At 42.0% G+C, this 20,063-nt stretch overlaps 1 protein-coding gene across 1 annotated transcript in view; it reads left to right on the top strand.

The window, feature by feature from the left end:
• Positions 1 to 14,864, top strand: part of LOC121374129 — a 63,708-nt gene extending 48,844 nt beyond the window's left edge. Inside the window, exons 3-7 of the mRNA XM_041501073.1 lie at positions 739 to 808; positions 1,930 to 1,993; positions 2,616 to 2,687; positions 13,985 to 14,040; positions 14,782 to 14,864. Of these exons, the coding sequence (XP_041357007.1) occupies positions 739 to 808; positions 1,930 to 1,993; positions 2,616 to 2,687; positions 13,985 to 14,040; positions 14,782 to 14,791 (272 nt within the window). The 3' untranslated portion in view covers positions 14,792 to 14,864. The remainder of the gene's footprint in view (positions 1 to 738; positions 809 to 1,929; positions 1,994 to 2,615; positions 2,688 to 13,984; positions 14,041 to 14,781) is intronic.
• The last annotated feature ends 5,199 nt before the right edge of the window (positions 14,865 to 20,063 follow it).

Raw genomic sequence — 20,063 nt, 5'->3', positions numbered from 1 at the left:
AATATGCCAAAAACCGGGTTTTTGGCATATTTCGGGTGACCCCTTGATGCGTAGTTTGTCGGGGATCAATCCCCGACCGTGGCCTATTTGTCGTTCTACTTCTAGTTCATCAAGATTAACCTCGAGTGCAAGCACATTGTGAGGTTGTGAGGAATTATGCCATTAGCTGTCAAAATGACAACTACCATCACGTTTTCCCACCCCAATCGTGTATTGTGATCTATTTTGAGCTCATGGAGACCAAGAAATACTTTGAAACGATCTTCACTTTGAATTAAAGGAAAAAGTCTGACTGTTCTTTTTTTACTGAGTGGATTAAGATCTGTATTTCCTACACTTTTAAACACACTGTTATGCTATGTTGTAGGAAATCTCAGAGACGTCAATTTAGTTGGTATGGTTATAATTTAGCATGTGGAATCTCTCATTGTCAAGTTTTTTTCACAATATTTATGTAGTCAACAATATGGTTCAGATGTTAATATATCAAAAACTGTGGTATGTGTTGTTCTGTCTGTGAGATGGTGAATATATAAAAGATTCCTCGCTACTAATGAAAAAATTTCACAAGATTCCTTTTTGAGACTGTCAAAATTAAATCTCTGACAAAAGACACTCAAAATTAAATTTGAGACAAAACCAGCTATTATTAGTTTTTAAAAATTAGTTTGTCAGTGCTAGATTATTCCTTCCATTAGTAGATACATGTTTGTAAAAGCGTTTTTCTTTTTCTTTCAGGTTTCACTTGCAATCCAAAAATGCAGAACGAAGCTGGTGAATTTGTTGATATGTACATCCCTCGGAAATGGTAATTATAGGAAATGGTCATTGATAGAACAGTTTACAACTTACTGGTAGCTTGCAGGGTTGCATGGTATCTTAATTATTGTAGACCAGTAGTATGCCGTAGTAGCCCACACAATACATTCACGTGTATACATGTATAAGGAAGGGTAAAATTACATGTATACATTCAGCTCAAAGGCGGATCTAAGGGGAAGGGCAGGAGCCTGCAACCCCCCTCCCCCCCCCCCCCCCCCCAATTTTGTGATAGCATTCAAGTGGAAATAACAAATTTCATCACTGTGTCCAGTTAAAAAAAACAATTCCTTGTATGTATCAGTTTGTACCTGTACCTGCAGTAGAGCTGGAACGATAGAGTATTATATTGCGATACGATGGCCAAGATACAATACATCGATTGAGGACAGCCGTATTGCGATACCATACGATATATTCATGTTTTAATAATTTTTGGTAAAAAAGTTGAAGCAGAATTTTACGAACTTACGGACATGCACAGTAGAGCATGAAGACGAAATTTCAACATTCAGTTGCTGGAATTCCCCAGCATTTGAGATGTCTATTGATAGTCCTTGACATTGATATTGTCACGTACACCATAGGTTTATGTTTTGTTTACGAAATGTACTATGCTGTCCTTTACTGTGGTGGAAGACAAATTCAGTGTACTTTCCTATGCTTGCTACAGTTGCCAAATAATATGTGTGTGTTCCCTCTATGTCTATACAGCAGGGAATGTTGTAGCTGCCCAGCGGTCTGCACTGAGACCTAAACATGTCAAGTTGATTTTTCTCAAAAAAACCCTGAAATTCGATTGAACTGCATTGAACATGAACATTACATTGTTTCACGTATATTTTGAAACATTTAAATTTAATTTTATTGTCAATCGACAATAAAACTATCCTGTAATACGGCTTGTGTCATGTCTTAAATTTTGATTATCATGTTTCGTAAACTTGAACTAAACAGTTAAATTAATTATCCATGATTGACATGAAAAGTTAGGTATTGGGATACGTATTGTCTCGCAACCTCTGTATCATTACAGCTCAAACCTGCAAGTATATAAAAATTGCTTTGTCAGATCCTCAATTATATTAATGTGAATTTATTTTGTTCCAGCTCAGCAAGCAACCGTATCATTGCAGCTAAGGACCACGCTTCAATTCAGATCAATCTTGCTAATGTAGGTCACTTTCTTTGTTCACATCTCTAGCACTGAGTAATGCTTAAATCAGTTTAGCCTTCATTAAGCTAAAACAGGAAATACTCCCACCCTGTAAGTTCAGTTATTAAATTTATGAACCCTGCAAAAAACAAATATCTCGTATCCTTTTAGAGTAGATTTTTAAAATATTGTCTTTGTTCAGATGCTATGCTAAAGTTTGACATGGATAATACACATACAGTTAATTTACATGTATTTACAACTGGAACAGTTTGGCAAAGATGAGATAGTTGTTTTACTTGCTCGTTTCGGACATTTGGGTACCTCCATAAAATTAATCTTCGGCTACATAACATACACCACCTCTACATTGATACCTATTCCTTCAGTTTGAGAAAAAAACTAGTAACTGGTGAAATTGTTTTGGAAATAGCTGATATGAAATGTAGTGTCATATTTGTATGTTATATATTAATAAATAACACACCTGACTGTTTCAAGGTGTAATTTCTCTCCAGTCATTTTGAGAAGTGCCATTTTCCAGTCATCTGGGTGTTCTAAAACTCTTTAAGATATGCAAGGACATGAAAGCAGTCTTTAGGTGTAAATTATTGACTATCTTTCTTGCTGGTGTTTATAGGTTGATGAATCGACTGGCAGAATGACGGGCAGTAACACAACCTACGCCATTTGTGGAGCCATCAGGAGAATGGTAAGATTTTGTCAGTGGTAGTGAGTTCAATTACTAGTGATAACGTGCATTTCTCTTTGACTTTAAAGGTGTCTGTGATTCAGGCATATTTTATGTAACTTAGTCTTAACAACCAAATTTTTAGTCTCCTGCGGATCCTACCTGGGGGGAACTATAGGTTTTGTGTCTGTCTGTCCACATGCCTGTCTGTCCTTTCCAAACTACCTTGTCTCATTTCCTCAAGATAACGAGCTGAATGTTTTGTTATGGAGGGGTGGGATGTAACCCAGTGGTAAAGTGCTCATTTGCTGCACGGTCGGTCTAGGGTTGACCCCAATTGGTAGGCCCGTTAGGCTATTTCTTATTGGAGCCAGGGCACCACGACTGGTCTATCAAAGGCTGTGGTATGTGTTATCCTGTCTGTGAGATTATGCTTATAAAAATCCCTTCCTCCTGATTGGGAATTTTTTTTAGCAGGTTTTCTCTAAAACTCTAAATTTAAAACCCCATTTGCCATCTAATAGCCAATGATTAGTACGTCAATGTGCACTAGTGGTGTAGTTAAACAAAACAAACTTTAAATTGTTTGTTTATATACTGAACCGCAAAAGAAACGCGAGATTTTTAAATGTCATTTCTATATGGTAAATTATAACAATTTATTTCGGGGATGTAACTGTCAATATTACAAGACATGCTGGTTTATGACTGAGACCCAAATTGCAGGTACCCTTTCAACTTTCCATGAAACGACACGCCAAAACGCACCTGTCTCGAAGGCCGTGGGTGGCAGTCGCAAGCAATTGTCATGAAAACTGAAATGCACGTGGAGGTTATGGGTATAAAAACCAACTTGAACCGCGTTCCTGGCATTCGTAATTTGCACGCATCAGGTATGACCCGATTGTCAGCAGCGCAGAGAGAACAAGCTATCGGCCGATTGCAAGCCGGGCAGCGTGCCCTGGTTGTTGCTAACGCTTACAATGTCCATGTCAGCACCATCCATCGTCTACAGCAGTGGTACATCAACACCAACAGCACTGCAGACAGTCACCACAGCGGGCGCCCCCGGGTGACCACGCCCAGGCAGGACCGCTACATCAACCGGCAACACCTCCATGATCACTTCAGAACGGCCAGCATAACAGCTCGCGCGACCATTGGCACTGGACAGCGACCCATCAGTGACGACGTCGACTGGCCGCCAACAACCTGTTTTGCTGACGTCCCGCTCGAGGACCTGTCCTCACCGCCCGCCACCGTCAGACACGACTACAGTGGGCTACACTGCACCAACATTGGCGGCATCAACAATGGAGGTTGATAGTCTTCTCTGACGAGAGCCGGTACTGCGTTTCCAACTCGGATGGCAGAGTGAGGGTGTGGCGTAGGAGGGGTGAACGCTACAGAGACGCATGTGTCCTGGAGAGAGACCCGTGGGGTGGCCAAAGCATCATGGTTTGGGGTGCTATAGGCCTGAATCAGAGAATTGGGTCCCATTTGTTCCAAAATGTTAGTGCAGGCAGAGGGAATGGCATCACAGCGCAGCGCTACGTTGACCAGATTCTAACACCTCACATAGTGCCCTTCTTCACTCGTCACCATAACCACGTGTTCCAGCAGGATAATGCTCGCCCCCACACGGCCAGGATCACCATGGACTTCCTGCGTCAGCACAACATCAGAACCATGCCGTGGCCGGCTCTCAGCCCTGATTTGAACCCGATTGAACACCTGTGGGATGAAATCCAGAGACGGCTTAACCAGGTGGTCCCACGGCCGACAACTCGTGTGCAACTGGAGGCAGCTTTCCTGAGGGTGTTGGCACAGGTGCCAATGGCTTTTGTGAACCGCCTCGTGCACTCAATGTACCAACGGTGTATGGCCGTTTTGAACACCCAGGGAGGACATACACGGTATTGAACATGTCACGCCCTACAATCTCGATGTGCTGGATCCCCCCACTACCTGAACACAGGCAAACGACCCAGAGACTGTGGTCAAAGTGCATCCAATAATTTGACTTTATCAGATTTTTCAAAATTTATCTTTGATATTAATAAATTGAAACATATTTTCTCAGCCACACATGTGTCGCGTTTCTTTTGCGGTTCAGTATACATTTATATTGTAGAGTTACAGATCACATTTGACTTTCATGGAGAATTTGCTGATTTTTAACAGTTATACTCAGTATAGTCCTTGAACTTCTGAGACGGCCTAATAGGGGAAGTGTGTGACATTAGGATTGTTCTCAGAGTGCTCGTTTATACTGAAACAAATAGCTGAGTTTCTCATGTACTACTTACGTTTGTGTGACGCCCAATAGTCAGTATATTTTTCATACTGAGGTGTCATTTGGCATTGACTGATATATTCATTCATTTATTATTTCCATGTGTCACAAATAATCAGGGTTGGAAAAACCCCATGCCCGGATGCCTGGGGCTACCAGATTTCACAACAGGGCAATCAGTTTCGCCCATGATTTAAGCCCGGCGGGCTACTGGGAGAAAAAACCCAACAAAGACAAAAAAACTACAAAACCCAACACCTAAAATATAATTTTAAAATCCCACCCCAATACCCCCTCTCAAGCAAAATACTTGAAATGTCAATATATAATACATGATCATATATTGTACCAAACCTTTCTTTCACTTGTTGTGTAATATCCTAAATAAATATTCAGCTTATATCTTAAGTTACCGTGAAGAAGTTTGGTTTCACCTTTGAATGTTTTTTTTTTCTTGTCAGTTTTAGCAGTGGAAGGAAACCTTACCTGAAAATACATGTATTTCTAATTTGACCACTTGCTTTCCATTGGTAGAGGGGATGATTTTCAGCGATCATGGAAAAACGGGCGGAATTTAGTAACTGAAATGGAATTTGCAATTTTAAAAAAAATAACCTTCATATATTGTATTTCTGTTCAAGCACCATAATAAATATTTTTAGTAGTTTTAAGATTCAATATTGATAATATATGCATAGTGTTTTGGTATGCAAACTTTCATGGAGTGCACTGTATGCCTAAATATTTCAGAACCGTTAATTCTTGGAAGTTATGCTTAATTGCTGTAATACAATGTTAGAATGTTGATTATATAATAAAATTGCTACTACTTCAATTTCGATATTTTTCAATAATACTTATTACGATTTAAAAGCATAGCCAATTTACACAACGCTTTCGCCAGAAAACGTAATTTCGTAACACTTCGGGCATATTCGTTAATTTGTACGGAAACATTTCACATTTATAATCCGTCCCACAGGGAACGCCTTTTTTCATGCTACGGAATTTACTACACGTTATTTATTTCTGAACCGATTGTTTTCTAAATTGCACACAAAAATAGCATTTTACTTTTCTTCTCACCTGTTTATTATTGTGATACATGTAGCACGTGCTACAGACCCTGCTGTTCAGGGGTCCCGCGGTGAGGCATTGTGTACATTTTCCCCCTCGGGGAGAGGGGGTTGCAAAATATATATCTTGGAAATTGGGCCCAGCTATTGTTTGTGCTACAGGCCCCGCTGATCCTTAAACCGGCTCGGAATATATAATTCTAGGAAAATATATATATTTATATTTTAAAAGTTATAAAAACTTTAACCGATGGACAGAACAGTGCTTAGTTTCGGTTCACTACCACTGGCCTATATCCAGATTGACCCGACCTCGTTTGAATATGTAATTTGTGCACACAGCACGCTAGTTAGGTTACAGAGAAACATACATGTGTAATCGAGTGAGTACTAAAATAGTAATTCTTACGTATGTGGGCCCCCCCCCCCCCCCCCCCTTTTTTTTTTTTTGGTTCACGCTTTGTAATCATACTGGAAGTAATAAAATGTTATCATTTATTTATTTAGACATATTTTTTGGCAACTAATGTAAGATTACGAACAATACATTACCAAAGTTCTTGTTCATATTTTCGTGAAAATAGCGGGGTTTGTCAACGGTGTGTTTTGTTTATAAATGAAACTTACGCATAATCCATCAGATGAAATGAAACTGAAAGCCACACAATCAACAATTATTTATTGTTTGAATTTAAGGGAGAATGGATCTCTTTATTATTATTAAATACAAACAATAATCAACAGTAATTAAGTTTGTGGCTTTGTTTTAACAGCGGCATATTTAAAGGTGCGGTTTATTTACAGATGAAGGTGGGAAGCAAGTGGTGCGGTTTATACACTTTTTTTTTTTTTTAAAGTTTGTTTAAAAAATTATTTTTACAAGTATTTAAAAATACGAGCAGTAGCAAACCAGCTCAGAGCTGGAACAATAAAACAAATGTATATAGTTTATAACAATAAAACATGACACTAATAGTCTTATTCAACTTACTGTGCTAGCACAACAAATATGCTATTCAACCTGAGTCATACCTACACACTGCAGAATTCTCTCCCTTGCCGGATATGCGCAATGCTATCCTTGCACGGGCTACCTGTAACTTCATTCTCAATTCTGCAGTCCACCTGTTAACACCTGTTAAGCTTTGGCAAAAAGTTTTCTTTACTTGTAATTTTGTGTTTGTTTTTTTGGTTGAACTTGACATACGGTTGGTAGTTGGGAATTCTGTGTGGAATTTACCATGTCCGACGCGAGTTCGTTGACAGCTAGCGCACGGAAAGTTTGTGCGCGAGATGGTTGTCCATTTGCTTTACGACGTAAAGACACACACGTGTTGTGTCCGGACTGTCGGTCTTGTTCTCAAGACCGTCAGTGTGAGATCTGCGCCACGTGGTCTCCTGACCAGTGGGTTCGGTTCGGTTCGCAGACTCAGGTTTCGGGTACCAGCAAAATCTTGTCGTCTGCTTCGGCAGTAGTCGGCAAGTCGGACTTAGTGGGTAGGTCCCATAAGTCTGTAGACACTTCGAAAAGTGTCCGGAAAGGGGGGAAACACAAGGGTGTTTCTTCTTCGGTCCGTGTTACGAGTACAGTTACAGATACTTCGGGAGCGCCCCCCCGGGCTCCTATTGTGACCGTGGTACGTGAGCCGTCTTCGTTAGTGACGGCGCCTTCTTCGTTAGTGACGGCGCCTTCTTCTGTTTGTGTGGCTGCGTCGCCATCGTCGTTACGGTTACCTTTACAAACAGAAGGGGGGCAGGGTGGAGTCGTCGCGGCACCGGTTTTGACGACTTCATCGGTTACCGAGCACATGCACTCCGTTGTGCATAGGTCCACTGCTTCGTCCGCAGAGCAGGTGGCCTTCGATTGCTGACAGTCGCTTCGGCACCTCAGCATTCTCAAGGCCCGAGGAGAGTTCTGCCAGTTTGCTTCGAACTGAGCCAGTTGTTCCGATGCCGGGATCCGTCTCTGATGGCATCCCGACCGATGTTTACCGTTGGGTGGAGGACTCATCCCGTTTGGGTCCTCCGTTTGCATATGTTTACCCCAAGGGTCCGGTGACTTCGGTAGCAACGGACATCTCCTCACAGTTTGCACCGTCTTTGGTCCCTACCTCTTCGACTTTACTCGATAGAGGACGAGGTTCGCGCAGATACCCCTCGGCTGGGGGTACTCTGTGGCCGCAAACTCCGACCGTTCCGCACTTGGCGCAGGAACGACCGTTAGGCTTTCAGGAAACGTTGTTTCGGAGTTTTGTGGAATTTTTGAACGCTTCGCCTCAGTTGGGATCATTGCTTTCGCAGACGGGACCGTCGGGTGCGGCTCCCATTCCTCTCCCCCCCCCCCCCCCCCCCCCTGGTTTTCCGCCAAAACCAGCAGAAACTGCGTCTCGACAGCAGTTTGACGATGCAGTTAGGGATTGTCGTTCGGTTCCTATTGTTTACGTCTCAGGAGACGCTGCCCCAGGGGCGTCTCGATTAGGGGGAGGAGTCCATATCGATCTTCGGGATCCAGTGGACAGTGACCTGGCTTCAGAGGAAGCGTCGGTTGGACCGGATTCTGTCGCTGACCCAGCTCTCTCTCACTTCGGTTCGGAGGTAGAAGAGGAGTGCGATTATCCGGCGGTTCTGGCTTTTGTCGGGGACCAGGTCCGACAGGTATGCGGGGACGCTATACCTCAGGTTGAGGCCCAGCCGACATTCAAGGGTGTCTCCTTCGGGAACCGTTCTTTGAATTTGGTCACTCCTCGTGAGGAGTCGGGTTTACCACTTGCACAGGAGGCGCACAGTTCACTTTGTGACATTGATGTGTTGATCACTGGCAGTGATCGTATCCTGGGAGTGGGTGTTGATGAGTACCCAACGGCACTGCCTACGGGGAAAATCCTAACGGGAGCGCGCATTTTTCGTGCCGACTCCTATGAGACGTTGGGGGCGGATTTTCTCGAACATCCGGCGGTCGTTCCCGCTAGTGTCCGAGCCGCTTGTTCCCCATCGCCGCATGTGTCATTGCCAATCGCGGATCTGGAATCGTTCGAACGGCTGGCTAAGTCGATGTTCCAGGATAATAACCATTTAGGTACGTTCCTATTTGGCTTGGATAAGGCTGTCGAGAGCCTTCCCGCGATGGCGAAAGGCTGTTTGGAGGCTGCGTCAAAAGCCTCTAAGCATATCGCTCAGTTATCTGGCCGATTGTTTGCGAACAGTCTTTTGTTACGGCGTGACCATTACCTGGCGGGTTTGGTACGGGAAAATTTACTTTTCGGTCCCGATTTTAATATTGTCCTAGACAAGGATTTGTCGCGACCAGTCCCGAACACTCGACCCTCAACCTCTGGTAAACGTCGGTCCACGTTTTCGGGGTTCAAGCCTCCTCCTGTAAAAAAGGCTGCTTTTTTACAGTCGGCTCAGATCCCTAGGGTTCCTGACACTAGGAGGCAACCAGGTAACAACCCGTCTTCCGCTAAGCGAGGACGCAAACGTCGTACTGCGTTCCGTTCTCAGTCCACCAAAGGCGTTGCGCCTACGGGTGGTAAGCGGTTGGGGTGAGGGTACGTGAACGATCGGCAGTTGCTTTCGGAGGTACCGTTAGCAACCATACCCGTGGGGGGCAGGCTCCGCCATTTCCTTCGAAATTGGTGCAAGCTGCCTGGTCTCGACCCCTGGGTTCTGTCGGTCGTTCGACACGGTTACAAAATACCCTTTTCTCGAGCCCCCCTCTTACTTCCACTCCGAGAATGCCGCCGTTACCGTCCGCGGATCGGCGCGTTTTAGTGGAGAGTATGATTGCCGAGTTTCTCGACAAAGGGGCCATCCAGAGAGTCAGTCTGGACACTCCGGGATTTTATTCTCATCTTTTCTTCGCCCGGAAGAAAAATGGGGAATGGAGACCAATCCTAAATTTGAAGCCACTGAACGTCTACGTCGATGTTCCTTTCATGAAAATGGAAACGAAAAAAATAAAAAACGGTCCATTCGGTCCGGAACCTGCTTCAAATTGGGGAGTGGGCTGTGTCGATCGATCTGAAAGACGCATACCTCCATGTCCCGGTGCACAAGGCGTTTTGGAAGTTTCTGCGCTTCCTGTTCGACGGGAAAGCGTACGAGTTTCGTGTGCTCCCGTTCGGTTTGGCGACGAGTCCCCATGCTTTTACACGTGTGGTAAAAGCGGGTGGTAGGTCATGTTCATTTGTTAGGGTTCGAATGCATACCTATCTGGACGATTGGTTGATCCCAGCTTCGTCGCAACAGGAGTGTCAGACCAATGTCGGGTTGGTTTTGGACACGATCCTCCAATTGGGTTTTATTCCCAATTGGGTGAAATCGGAGTTAAACGCCGGCTCAGATTTTCACATATCTCGGAGTGGTCTTCGATCTTGTGGTAGCGTCGGTTCGTCCCACCGATGCGCGTATCCACAATTTCCAAACGTCGGCGCGACGTTTGATGGGGGAGCAAAGTACTACGGTACGATCTCTCCACGTGGTGTTGGGCCACCTCAAATCTCTGGCCTCATTGATCGTGCGGTTCAGACGATTCAAACGACCACTCCAGTGGCATTTGTCCCCACGGTGGGACGGTCACAATTGGGACACGATAGTGCCTCTGGGCCCATGGTTCACTCATCCGATACAGGAGTGCCTGTCGGACAAGTGCATGTCCCTATCGGTTCCGTTGCACCCCCCTGCTCCGGATCTGATCCTGTTCACGGATGCGTCGCTGCACGGGTACGGGGCGCATCTGTTGGATCAACACATTTCAGGGGTATGGAATCTCTCCGAGAGGAAGCTTCATATCAACTGTTTGGAGATGGAGGCAGTGCATCGTGCCTGTCTTCATTTCCGGTGTGTTCTTCGACACCGTCGAATTCTGTTGAGATGCGACAATACGTCGGTAGTGGCATATCTCAATCGTTGGGGTGGAACCAAATCGGAGACTTTGGGTCGCAAAGCTCTTGCGATTTTGGAATTCTGCGACCAACTAGGGACCACTCTGTGGGCGAAACACATTCCTTCATCGGTGAATGTGTTAGCAGATGCCCTCAGTCGACATACCCCTGTTCAGACGGAGTGGATGTTGAACAAAGGGGTGGTCGCAGCGGTTCTTCGGGTGTGGGGGCAGTCCACAGGTGGACATGTTTGCCACACGGTTGAACAACCAATTGCCGGTGTTCGTGTCCCCGGTACCGGACACATTGGCGTTGGAGTACGACGCGTTACGTAAGTATGGATTGGACGGGACTGGATTTTTATGCCTTCCCTCCTCCTGTCTTACTCGGCAAGGTGTTGACCAAAGTGGTCCAGGAACCTTGTCACGTGACGTTGATAGCTCCTCTGTGGGTGGCGCAGCCCTGGTTTCCACAGCTCCTGTCACTGTTAGTGGCAGTCCCGTTCCGATTACCAGTGTTGTCCGATCTACTCAGCCAGCGACTGAGTCAGACGGTGTGGCATCCGAAGCCGGAGGTCTTCCGGTTTCACGCGTGGAGGTTATCAGGGCTTCCTTGCGACGCAGAGGTTTTTCGACAAGAATTGCGCATCTCGTCTTTTCAGCAAAGCGCAAATCTACCGAGTCGGTTTATCAGTGTCACTGGCGTATGTGGGTTCGTTGGGCGAACGCACGGGATTTCGATCCCTTATCGCCTACTGTCAACGATTTAGCGGAGTACTTTCTGGCGTTGGTCCAAGAAAGGAAACTTAAAGTCACGACAGTGAAAAGTCACAGAGCTGCGATTTTCACTACTCTTAAACAGTGTGGATGTCGTGACTTTTCTACCAACTTGGTGTTGCATGATTTACTTAAATCATTACAATTCACGGTTGAACGACCTTCCATTATTCCGAAATGGAATGTCTTTCTGGTGTTACATGCTCTTAAGGGTGCGCCTTATGAGCCGTTGAGGTTTGCTAGTCTTCGTGCCTTGACGTGGAAGACTCTGTTTCTGGTTTCACTGGCAGCTTGTCGTCGGATCAGTGAGATACATGCTTTTTTGCATGACTTGGTTGATTACAATTCGGACGGGTCTGTCACTTTACGTACCGACCCTATCTTTGTTGCTAAAAACCAGTCTCCAGGGGAAGAGTTTTCCACCTACTGTCATTCACAGTTTATCTCGTACACTGTCATCTGATAACTCGGATAGACTTCTTTGCCCGGTGAGAGCATTGAAGTATTTTTTGCAGCGTACGAAAAACCGGCGGCAGGGTAAAAAGAGATTGTTTATTTCTTACACCATTAGGCCGGGTGATGTCACAAAAAATGCTTTGTCTCGATGGATAGCAGCTACCATCAAACTAGCATATGAGATGGCGGGTGATCATGTGTTACGGAATTTCTCTGTTAAACCACATGAGATCCGAGCCATTTCTGCTTCCCTGAATTTTCATGACTCTTTAGATATTATAAAGGTCATGAATGCAGGGGTTTGGAAAGGACGGCACACATTTGACCGTTTCTATTTCCGGGATATGGCGGTTGGTCCTGACGGTACGCGTAGGATCCAGACAGTCATTGCGGCTCAACACGTCGTGTCTGTGCGCAGGGCAACGGAAAGGGGTCGACCTCTTTTCCGTCCGACTGCCATCGATTCACGCTTCGGACATGTTTAACACTCCACTCTTTTCTAAGGGATGGGGGTTTTTGTAGTGTTGTCTACCGTTTCCTCTCCCTGGGGAGATGTTTTTTTACTCCCTTTCATGGGGATGAGTTTTTCTTTTGGGAAGCCCCTTTTTATTCCCAAAAGTTTTTTGACTCCTTGTTACCGTATGTCGTGGTTCGTCCTATCTCCATGTCATTACTTCAAAGGAGCTTTTTGGGTACGGGTAAGTCCTCTATTTTCTTACCTCCTCCCATTAATGTTGAATTCACGTGCTCTAACGGTGTCATTGCACGTCCGTTATAGCATATTTGTTGTGCTAGCACAGTAAGTTGAATAAGACTATTAGAAAATTTGTTTCTAATTTTCATTATTATTCATACTTACCTAGTGCTAGCACAACAAACTATACCTCCCACCCACCCCTATGAGGCTTTCCCTCGGTGGGTGGACTTTGAACCGAGAATGAAGTTACAGGTAGCCCGTGCAAGGATAGCATTGCGCATATCCGGCAAGGGAGAGAATTCTGCAGTGTGTAGGTATGACTCAGGTTGAATAGCATATTTGTTGTGCTAGCACTAGGTAAGTATGAATAATAATGAAAATTAGAAACAAATTTTCTAATTGAACACAAAAACTGAAAAAAACTGAATTTATTTTTACAGGTATTTAAAAAAAGAGCAGTAGCAAACCAGCTCAGAGCTGGAACAATAAAACAAATGTATATAGTTTATAACAATAAAACATGACACTAATTGAACACAAAAACTGGAAAAAACGGAATTTGCAAAAATCTGAAACGGAATGTGGCAAAATCTGAAACGGAAAATCATCCCCTCTACATTGGTCATATGTTTTACATTCAATAGCTGTTGGTCTATAAATCAGTGCGTGTTAATTGTGTTATTAAATAAAGCAAAACAATATAGCTGGACGGTATTGAAATTACAGATTCTGTATGGATATATTTGGGGTGATCTACTTCTGTATTGGTACAGTGTTCAGGATTAATACAATACATATACCGACATCAATTGGTATTTTTGGTATACTCTGTATTTAAATGCATGCTCACAGTTAAGTCTCGCCTGCTAATTTCATCTAAATAAAATTAAATTCCATACACAAGGCCCTCATCTCTCTTCTTTTATAGCATAATAGCTATTTTACATTTGTCAGATATATTGTTAGTGCTTTACTAAATGGCGGATAACATTCTTCAATACTGGAATTTTATTTTGTAATTTGCTCGGTATGGTAAATTGGTATTGACATGATGCCGATACCAAACGGTATATATGGTATACCGCCCAGCTCTACAAACAAATTGTTATTTTATTCTTATTTTTTTCTTTCTAGGGAGAGTCTGATGATTGCATTAACAGACTGGCGAAGCGTGATAATATTCTTCCGAAGTAAGTGGTTTTATCTTTATGATATTGTAGTGTTATCTTCAATTGTGTGCAATTATATCACACCGAACACACCTCCTGCAGTGCAGTTTGGTTAACATGTATTTCGAGCTGAATCATTCATAGATTAACAGACCCAAACATGTCAACAGTTCACTACTGTTTATAATATGAGAAATACAGCTACAAATGTTTCATGCAGTAGAATGGAGGGTGGGGAGGCAGGCCTGTTTACCATTCATTTAAGAACTTGTAATGTTAATTTTTTCACAGATTTTGTGTCATTGGTATTTCAGGACTTAAACTTAATAATCATGATTATTACCGATATGTTTAAAAATATCTGTGTTTGTATCAAAGTGTTATGTTTGACAAGAACGTCAAGTGGGATGTAACACTTTGATGTCATACAATTGGCGCATTAAAACCTTACTGGAATGTCCGTCAGACAAGTACAGTGATATAAATTAAAATGGGTTATGGGTAATAAATAGGATATTGAACTCATTTCCATATAATAATGTTTTTGTCCATTGTGAAATAATTTTCATTGTCACTCGGTAAAGCTCATGACCATTGAAAACCATTTCACTCTGGACATGATATGAAATGGAAGCAAGTTTAATATCCTTTAATTACTAACAGTATTGGCAGGAAGTGTTCACGTATCATTCAATTTGATAATTAAAAAAATATATATTCTGTACAGCCCATTAATATGGTTAAATTACTTTTTCTTTTCAGAAACTTCTGAACACTGCTTTGACAACTCAAAAAGAAGAAAAAACATTCTGACAGTCTGGTGTAATAAAGTTGTCTGAGATTTTCACATGTGTATGTTGCTTCTGTGATGTTTCCAACCATTCGCCTTCATGTTAGCTTCGTTCACACAAGGATCCTTCTGAAAGTGGTTTAATACCATCTATGAAAGTAGTCGTGAAACAAATGTAATGTAGACATTTTTTTTAACCAAATTGTAAAGTACCATCTAATCGAAATGCTTTTATTATAAAAAGGGTTTAAGTAATTGTTTTTGTTAACAGTGAGTTCGTTTTTTTTTTATCAACAAATGAACAGCTGTACTTTTTCTATATTCTGTGTACTCGAATATCCAATGTTTCAAATTTAGATATGGATTCCAGAATTAAATTTGAATTGATGACCGACTGAAACCAGTGTGCCGAATCTAGTTCAGGTGTCTATGGTCTAAGACATGCCAAGCTTTCTCTGCAGGATGCTACGAAGACTGAATCATTACCAAAACATCATACACACAGCGCAGTGTTTGGTAACAAATATATGAAGTTGTTTAATGCAAGGCTGAATATTATCTGATTTGGTCTGCATTAAGCAGGTTGTATGTTTCCAGCATTGATTTAACACTTTGGAAACTCCATCATATTTTGTTTTACCACTTTGGTAACTCCATATTTTGTTTACCACATTGGTATATCAAACCATGAAAACTTGTTTGATCTTGCACATCTGAAAAAGGTCATACAGATTTATATAAGCAGTATTTCATGGATATTCAAGATGGGTCATACAGATGTATATAAGCAGTATTTCATTGATATTCAAGATGGGTCCTACAGATGTATATAAGCAGTATTTCATGTATATTCAAGACGAGTCCTACAGATGTATATAAGCAGTATTTCATGGATATTCAAGATGGGTCATACAGATGTATATAAGCAGTATTTCGTGGATATTCAAGATGGGTCCTACAGATGTGTATAAGCAGTATTTCATGGATATTCAAGATGGGTCATACAGATGTTGTATATAAGCAGTATTTCATGGATATTCAAGATGGATACCATAATTGCATTCCTGTTTATACAGATGTATCGCAGGATGTACTTCCTGTTAGTTTTTCCATCGTAGGCAATAATTTCCATGAGACTGCCAGATTCGGCATCAATTTTTTACTGCTGAAATTTAGGCAGTCGGTAAAGCCTCGAGAGAATTAAGGATTCTGTAGCATCTAGATTTCTTATTTGGCAGATTCACTTTCGTATCTCGAAGCTTTGAAATACGAAGCCGGAACATCCCTTACATGGGATGGTGATACGAAAGCGTCTTTTTATTCATTTCCACTAAATACCTGTATTTCGTTTGGTACCCAGCCATATTGGCATTTAGGGGTAATAAAAAGGCGGATTATGCTCCAGGTCTGCTTTAGATTTACCGTATGTTCGAGTTTCTGTGTGTTACACTGATTTTAAACAGCATTAATTATAATACCGTTTTCATCTTGGCAAGCGGGTTGGAAGGGTGTGGTTGCGAACAAGCATCATTCTGTCCAGCCAATTTTGGGAGTGGCAGTGCTGTAGAATTGGGATTTGTTTTACTCTCATCGGTGATAAGTACTTTACGCATATATTCTGAAGGAACGTCCACCTTAGTGGGGGCACTGACGGTGCATCACATTTTGGTGGAAGGAAATGTTTTATTTAACGACGCAATCAACACATTTTATTTTACGGTTATATGGTTAAGGACCACAGATATTGAGGGACGAAACCCGCTGTCGCCACTTCATGGGCTACTCTCTTTTTTCTTTTTTTTCGATTAGCAGCAAGGGATCTTTTATATGCACCATCCCATAAACAGGATAGCACATACCACAGCATTTTGATGTGCACTGGCTGGAGCGTTAATAGCCCAATGGGCATTTTGGTGGAGTGCAATCATCTGAAGCAAACTTAAAATGTATATTTGGTAGGTGAAATTTGGAATCGTTTTAAATCCAGAACTTTTGTCGAAATTCTTAAAGAGATTGCCTATTCAAAGTTTTTATTTTACTTGTTTTATTTTTGTTGTTAGCACGACATTTTACACCGAACAGTACAAAGCGGACCCAATTCTTCTGTCTGAATCTGGGTAGTTCATGGACACTCCATTCAATATTCATGTGAAAATAAACTGGTTCATCATTAGTTGTACCATATGAAACAAGAAAGACAATTGTAGAATTATATGGAACGCAGACTGCGACATTTACTTCCCCTTAGCCACGTTTGTTGAATTTTTTTATTTGTGTGTGCATTGTTCTCCAACTTTAATTGATGAGTTCTTCTGTTAATAATCCAGTGGCTGTGGGTCCGGGGGGGGGGGGGGGGGGGGGGGGGGGGGAGGGTCCTAAGTTGCTATTCATATTCTTTAAGTTCACCATGTGGGTAGACTTTCTGCAACCCGGCAATAACAGAAAATGACGTTAAAAGGTAAGTCCATGGCCAAATTTAGAAGAAAAAATTAGCGGGCTGGGCAACAAAATTAGCTTTAACTATGTCACCATGGGTCATTATGAAATCGTAAAATCCACAAAATCGGGAAAACTAAATAAGCTCATCACTCGGAGAACGGCGATTTGAGCAAAGACTGCTTGCAAACTTGTTGGCAATATCGCCTAGCCAAATAACTCACTCGGTTCCTTTGGTTATTTTCTAAAGGTTCTACAACAAGCAAACGACAACAGCAAATAATAATAAAATTCGATAGTAAATTAAATTATATTGTTATAATTTGTATGGGCATATAATTGAAAGGTGTTAATATGTTTTAAGTTTTTGTTTATATATATTAATTTGGAAGCCACCAGTATGCTACTCTGATATAGCAATTTTTAACATGCTAGTAGAATTTTAAAAGAAGCAAAATAAGATCAGCTTAATACCCCGAGTAAAAACCTCAACCACTGAAGTCGGAAGACCATCAGCCATCACGGCGTGGGAGATAATCGGATGTCTACGCTTTTACAATCATATGGCCGTACAAGTATTTTTAGAAAGATTTGGTGTCGTCCTGTTTGACCGCAGCCGGGCTCCCAGTCTCGAAGGGGCCCAAACCAAGCTACTGACCGCGGCTCTGAGTCTCCTGCCACGACTGGGGGAGATCAGATTAGAGCTGCCAGTCAACAACAACGTCGCATGGCCCGCACCTAGAAGAAATCCGACAGAAAGTTTGAACGGAAAACACGTCCCTCAACACCAAACTCTCGGGACCTGTCGACGATCTCCGGAAGACGGCAAACTTCATCGCCACATCTGGATTACTGATATGACGACCGTAAAAAGATTGAATGCAGAAGAAGAAGAATTGGGGGCAGGCCGATTTTTATCCCGAATTCAACAAAAGTACCCGAATCAGGATAACAACATTTATTCCTATTAGCAATATTGCCAAAGAGCTAAATACTGTTGCAAAATGCACACGAATCACTATGCATTTTTACATGGATGACAAATAATATTGTGGGTAGAATGATAGATATATATGGTGAAAAGGATTCAGGTTAGCTATTTTGCCCGAATTTCTCTATCGTTTTTGCCTGAATTTGATGTTTTCACCTGCACGGGGTGGGGGATAGTTGCCCGTACGTTTATATTACTGTTGATAAACACCCCGTCTCTACAGACCTAACGTTTCATAACTTAACCGATGATACTGTCTCCCCTAGAGCGTTATGTAATTGGTGAATGGCCCCTAAATGCATACGGTCAAACCATAACCCCCTCCCCTCCCATAAAAATAAAATCTAAGTAGGCCTAACACTGGCGTGGGGGAGGGTAAGGGAGCAGCGATGGTTCTATATATATATATATATATATATATATATATATATATAGAACAATATATATATATATATATGGATAGATAGATAGATAGATAAGATGTGTTTGTGTGGCCCTCCTCCCACCACACACACACTTTTTGGCACCTTCCTACGCCCGTGCCTAAGTACGATTATATGAACCAGAAAGGTACAGTGCAGTAATGCAGTAAAGTAAAATACACACCTAATATGGCTGGTGACCAGTATTATGATGGAAACTACGACTAGTGTACTAGATAGGATCCCAAGTGGATTTAAAAACAAAAGTGTTTTTTATCTTTTGACTTTATATTTATTTTTAAATCTTGTGATAACAGCGCAAATAAATGGTAAAGAAGCGTAAATCTATATCATAGTACATCTTTGGATAAGATTACACTGGTAAAGTGGATAATTGCTTTCTAATGGTTTTATTTCGGCTCGGAATTTATGCATGAAGTCATACCCAAGCCATTAAGAGCACATATTTCCACCAAGTTGCTTAATTCATTGATTTTCATTGCTAGAATGATAATGTTCGTCTGTCGGGTTTTCCATCTGTGTAATACGTATTAAACCAAACCTATTCTTATACAATGTCTGTCGCATATCTAGCATAATTACGTACCTGCTATCATACCACTCTTTATCGTACTTTTAAAATATTTACGATTAATTGAATAGTTTGCAGATCATAAATTGCATATCAAGTAATCGATGGTTTTGAATAAGGTGTGTATGTGTACATGTTAATGTATGTGTAAACGTGTGTGTAATCTATATGTATGGTTTCACGTGCGGGCGCATAGATCAAGAGACGTTTTTCACATGTGCGGCCAACAGGGATAGAAAGAAAAGAAAGAAATGTTTTATTTAACGACGCACTCAACACATTTTATTTACGGTTATATAGCGTCAGACATATGGTTAAGGACCACAGATTTTGAGAGAAAACCCGCTGTCGCCACTACATGAGCTACTCTTTCCGATTTGCAGCAAGGTATCTTTTATTTGTGCTTCCCACAGGCAGGATAGCACAAACCATGGCCTTTGTTGAACCAGTTATGGATCACTGGTCGATGCAAGTGGTTTACAGCTATCCATTGAGCCTTGCGGAGCACTCACTCAGGGTTTGGAGTCGGTATCCGGATTAAAAATCCCATGCCTCGACTGGGATCCGAACCCAGTACCTACAAGACCGATGGCCTAACCGCAACCCCACCGAGGCCGGTAAACAACATGATAGATGTATACATGTATCTATCAATGTATGTATGTATGTATGTATGTAATGTATGTAATGTATGTATGTACACTGACGTCGAAAAGAAACTTTACAAGGCTTTAAATTGTGTTATAGGAAACCAACACACGGTACGGTGAGGTGGTTTGTAAATTGGTTGGTTTTCACTAGCAACAATATCTA

The sequence above is a fragment of the Gigantopelta aegis genome, chromosome 6, assembly GCF_016097555.1.
Source record: "Gigantopelta aegis isolate Gae_Host chromosome 6, Gae_host_genome, whole genome shotgun sequence".
Classification (NCBI taxonomy): Eukaryota; Metazoa; Mollusca; class Gastropoda; order Neomphalida; family Peltospiridae; genus Gigantopelta; species Gigantopelta aegis.
Note: the sequence above shows the minus strand (reverse complement) of the source record. Positions and strands in the feature narration are given on the sequence as shown.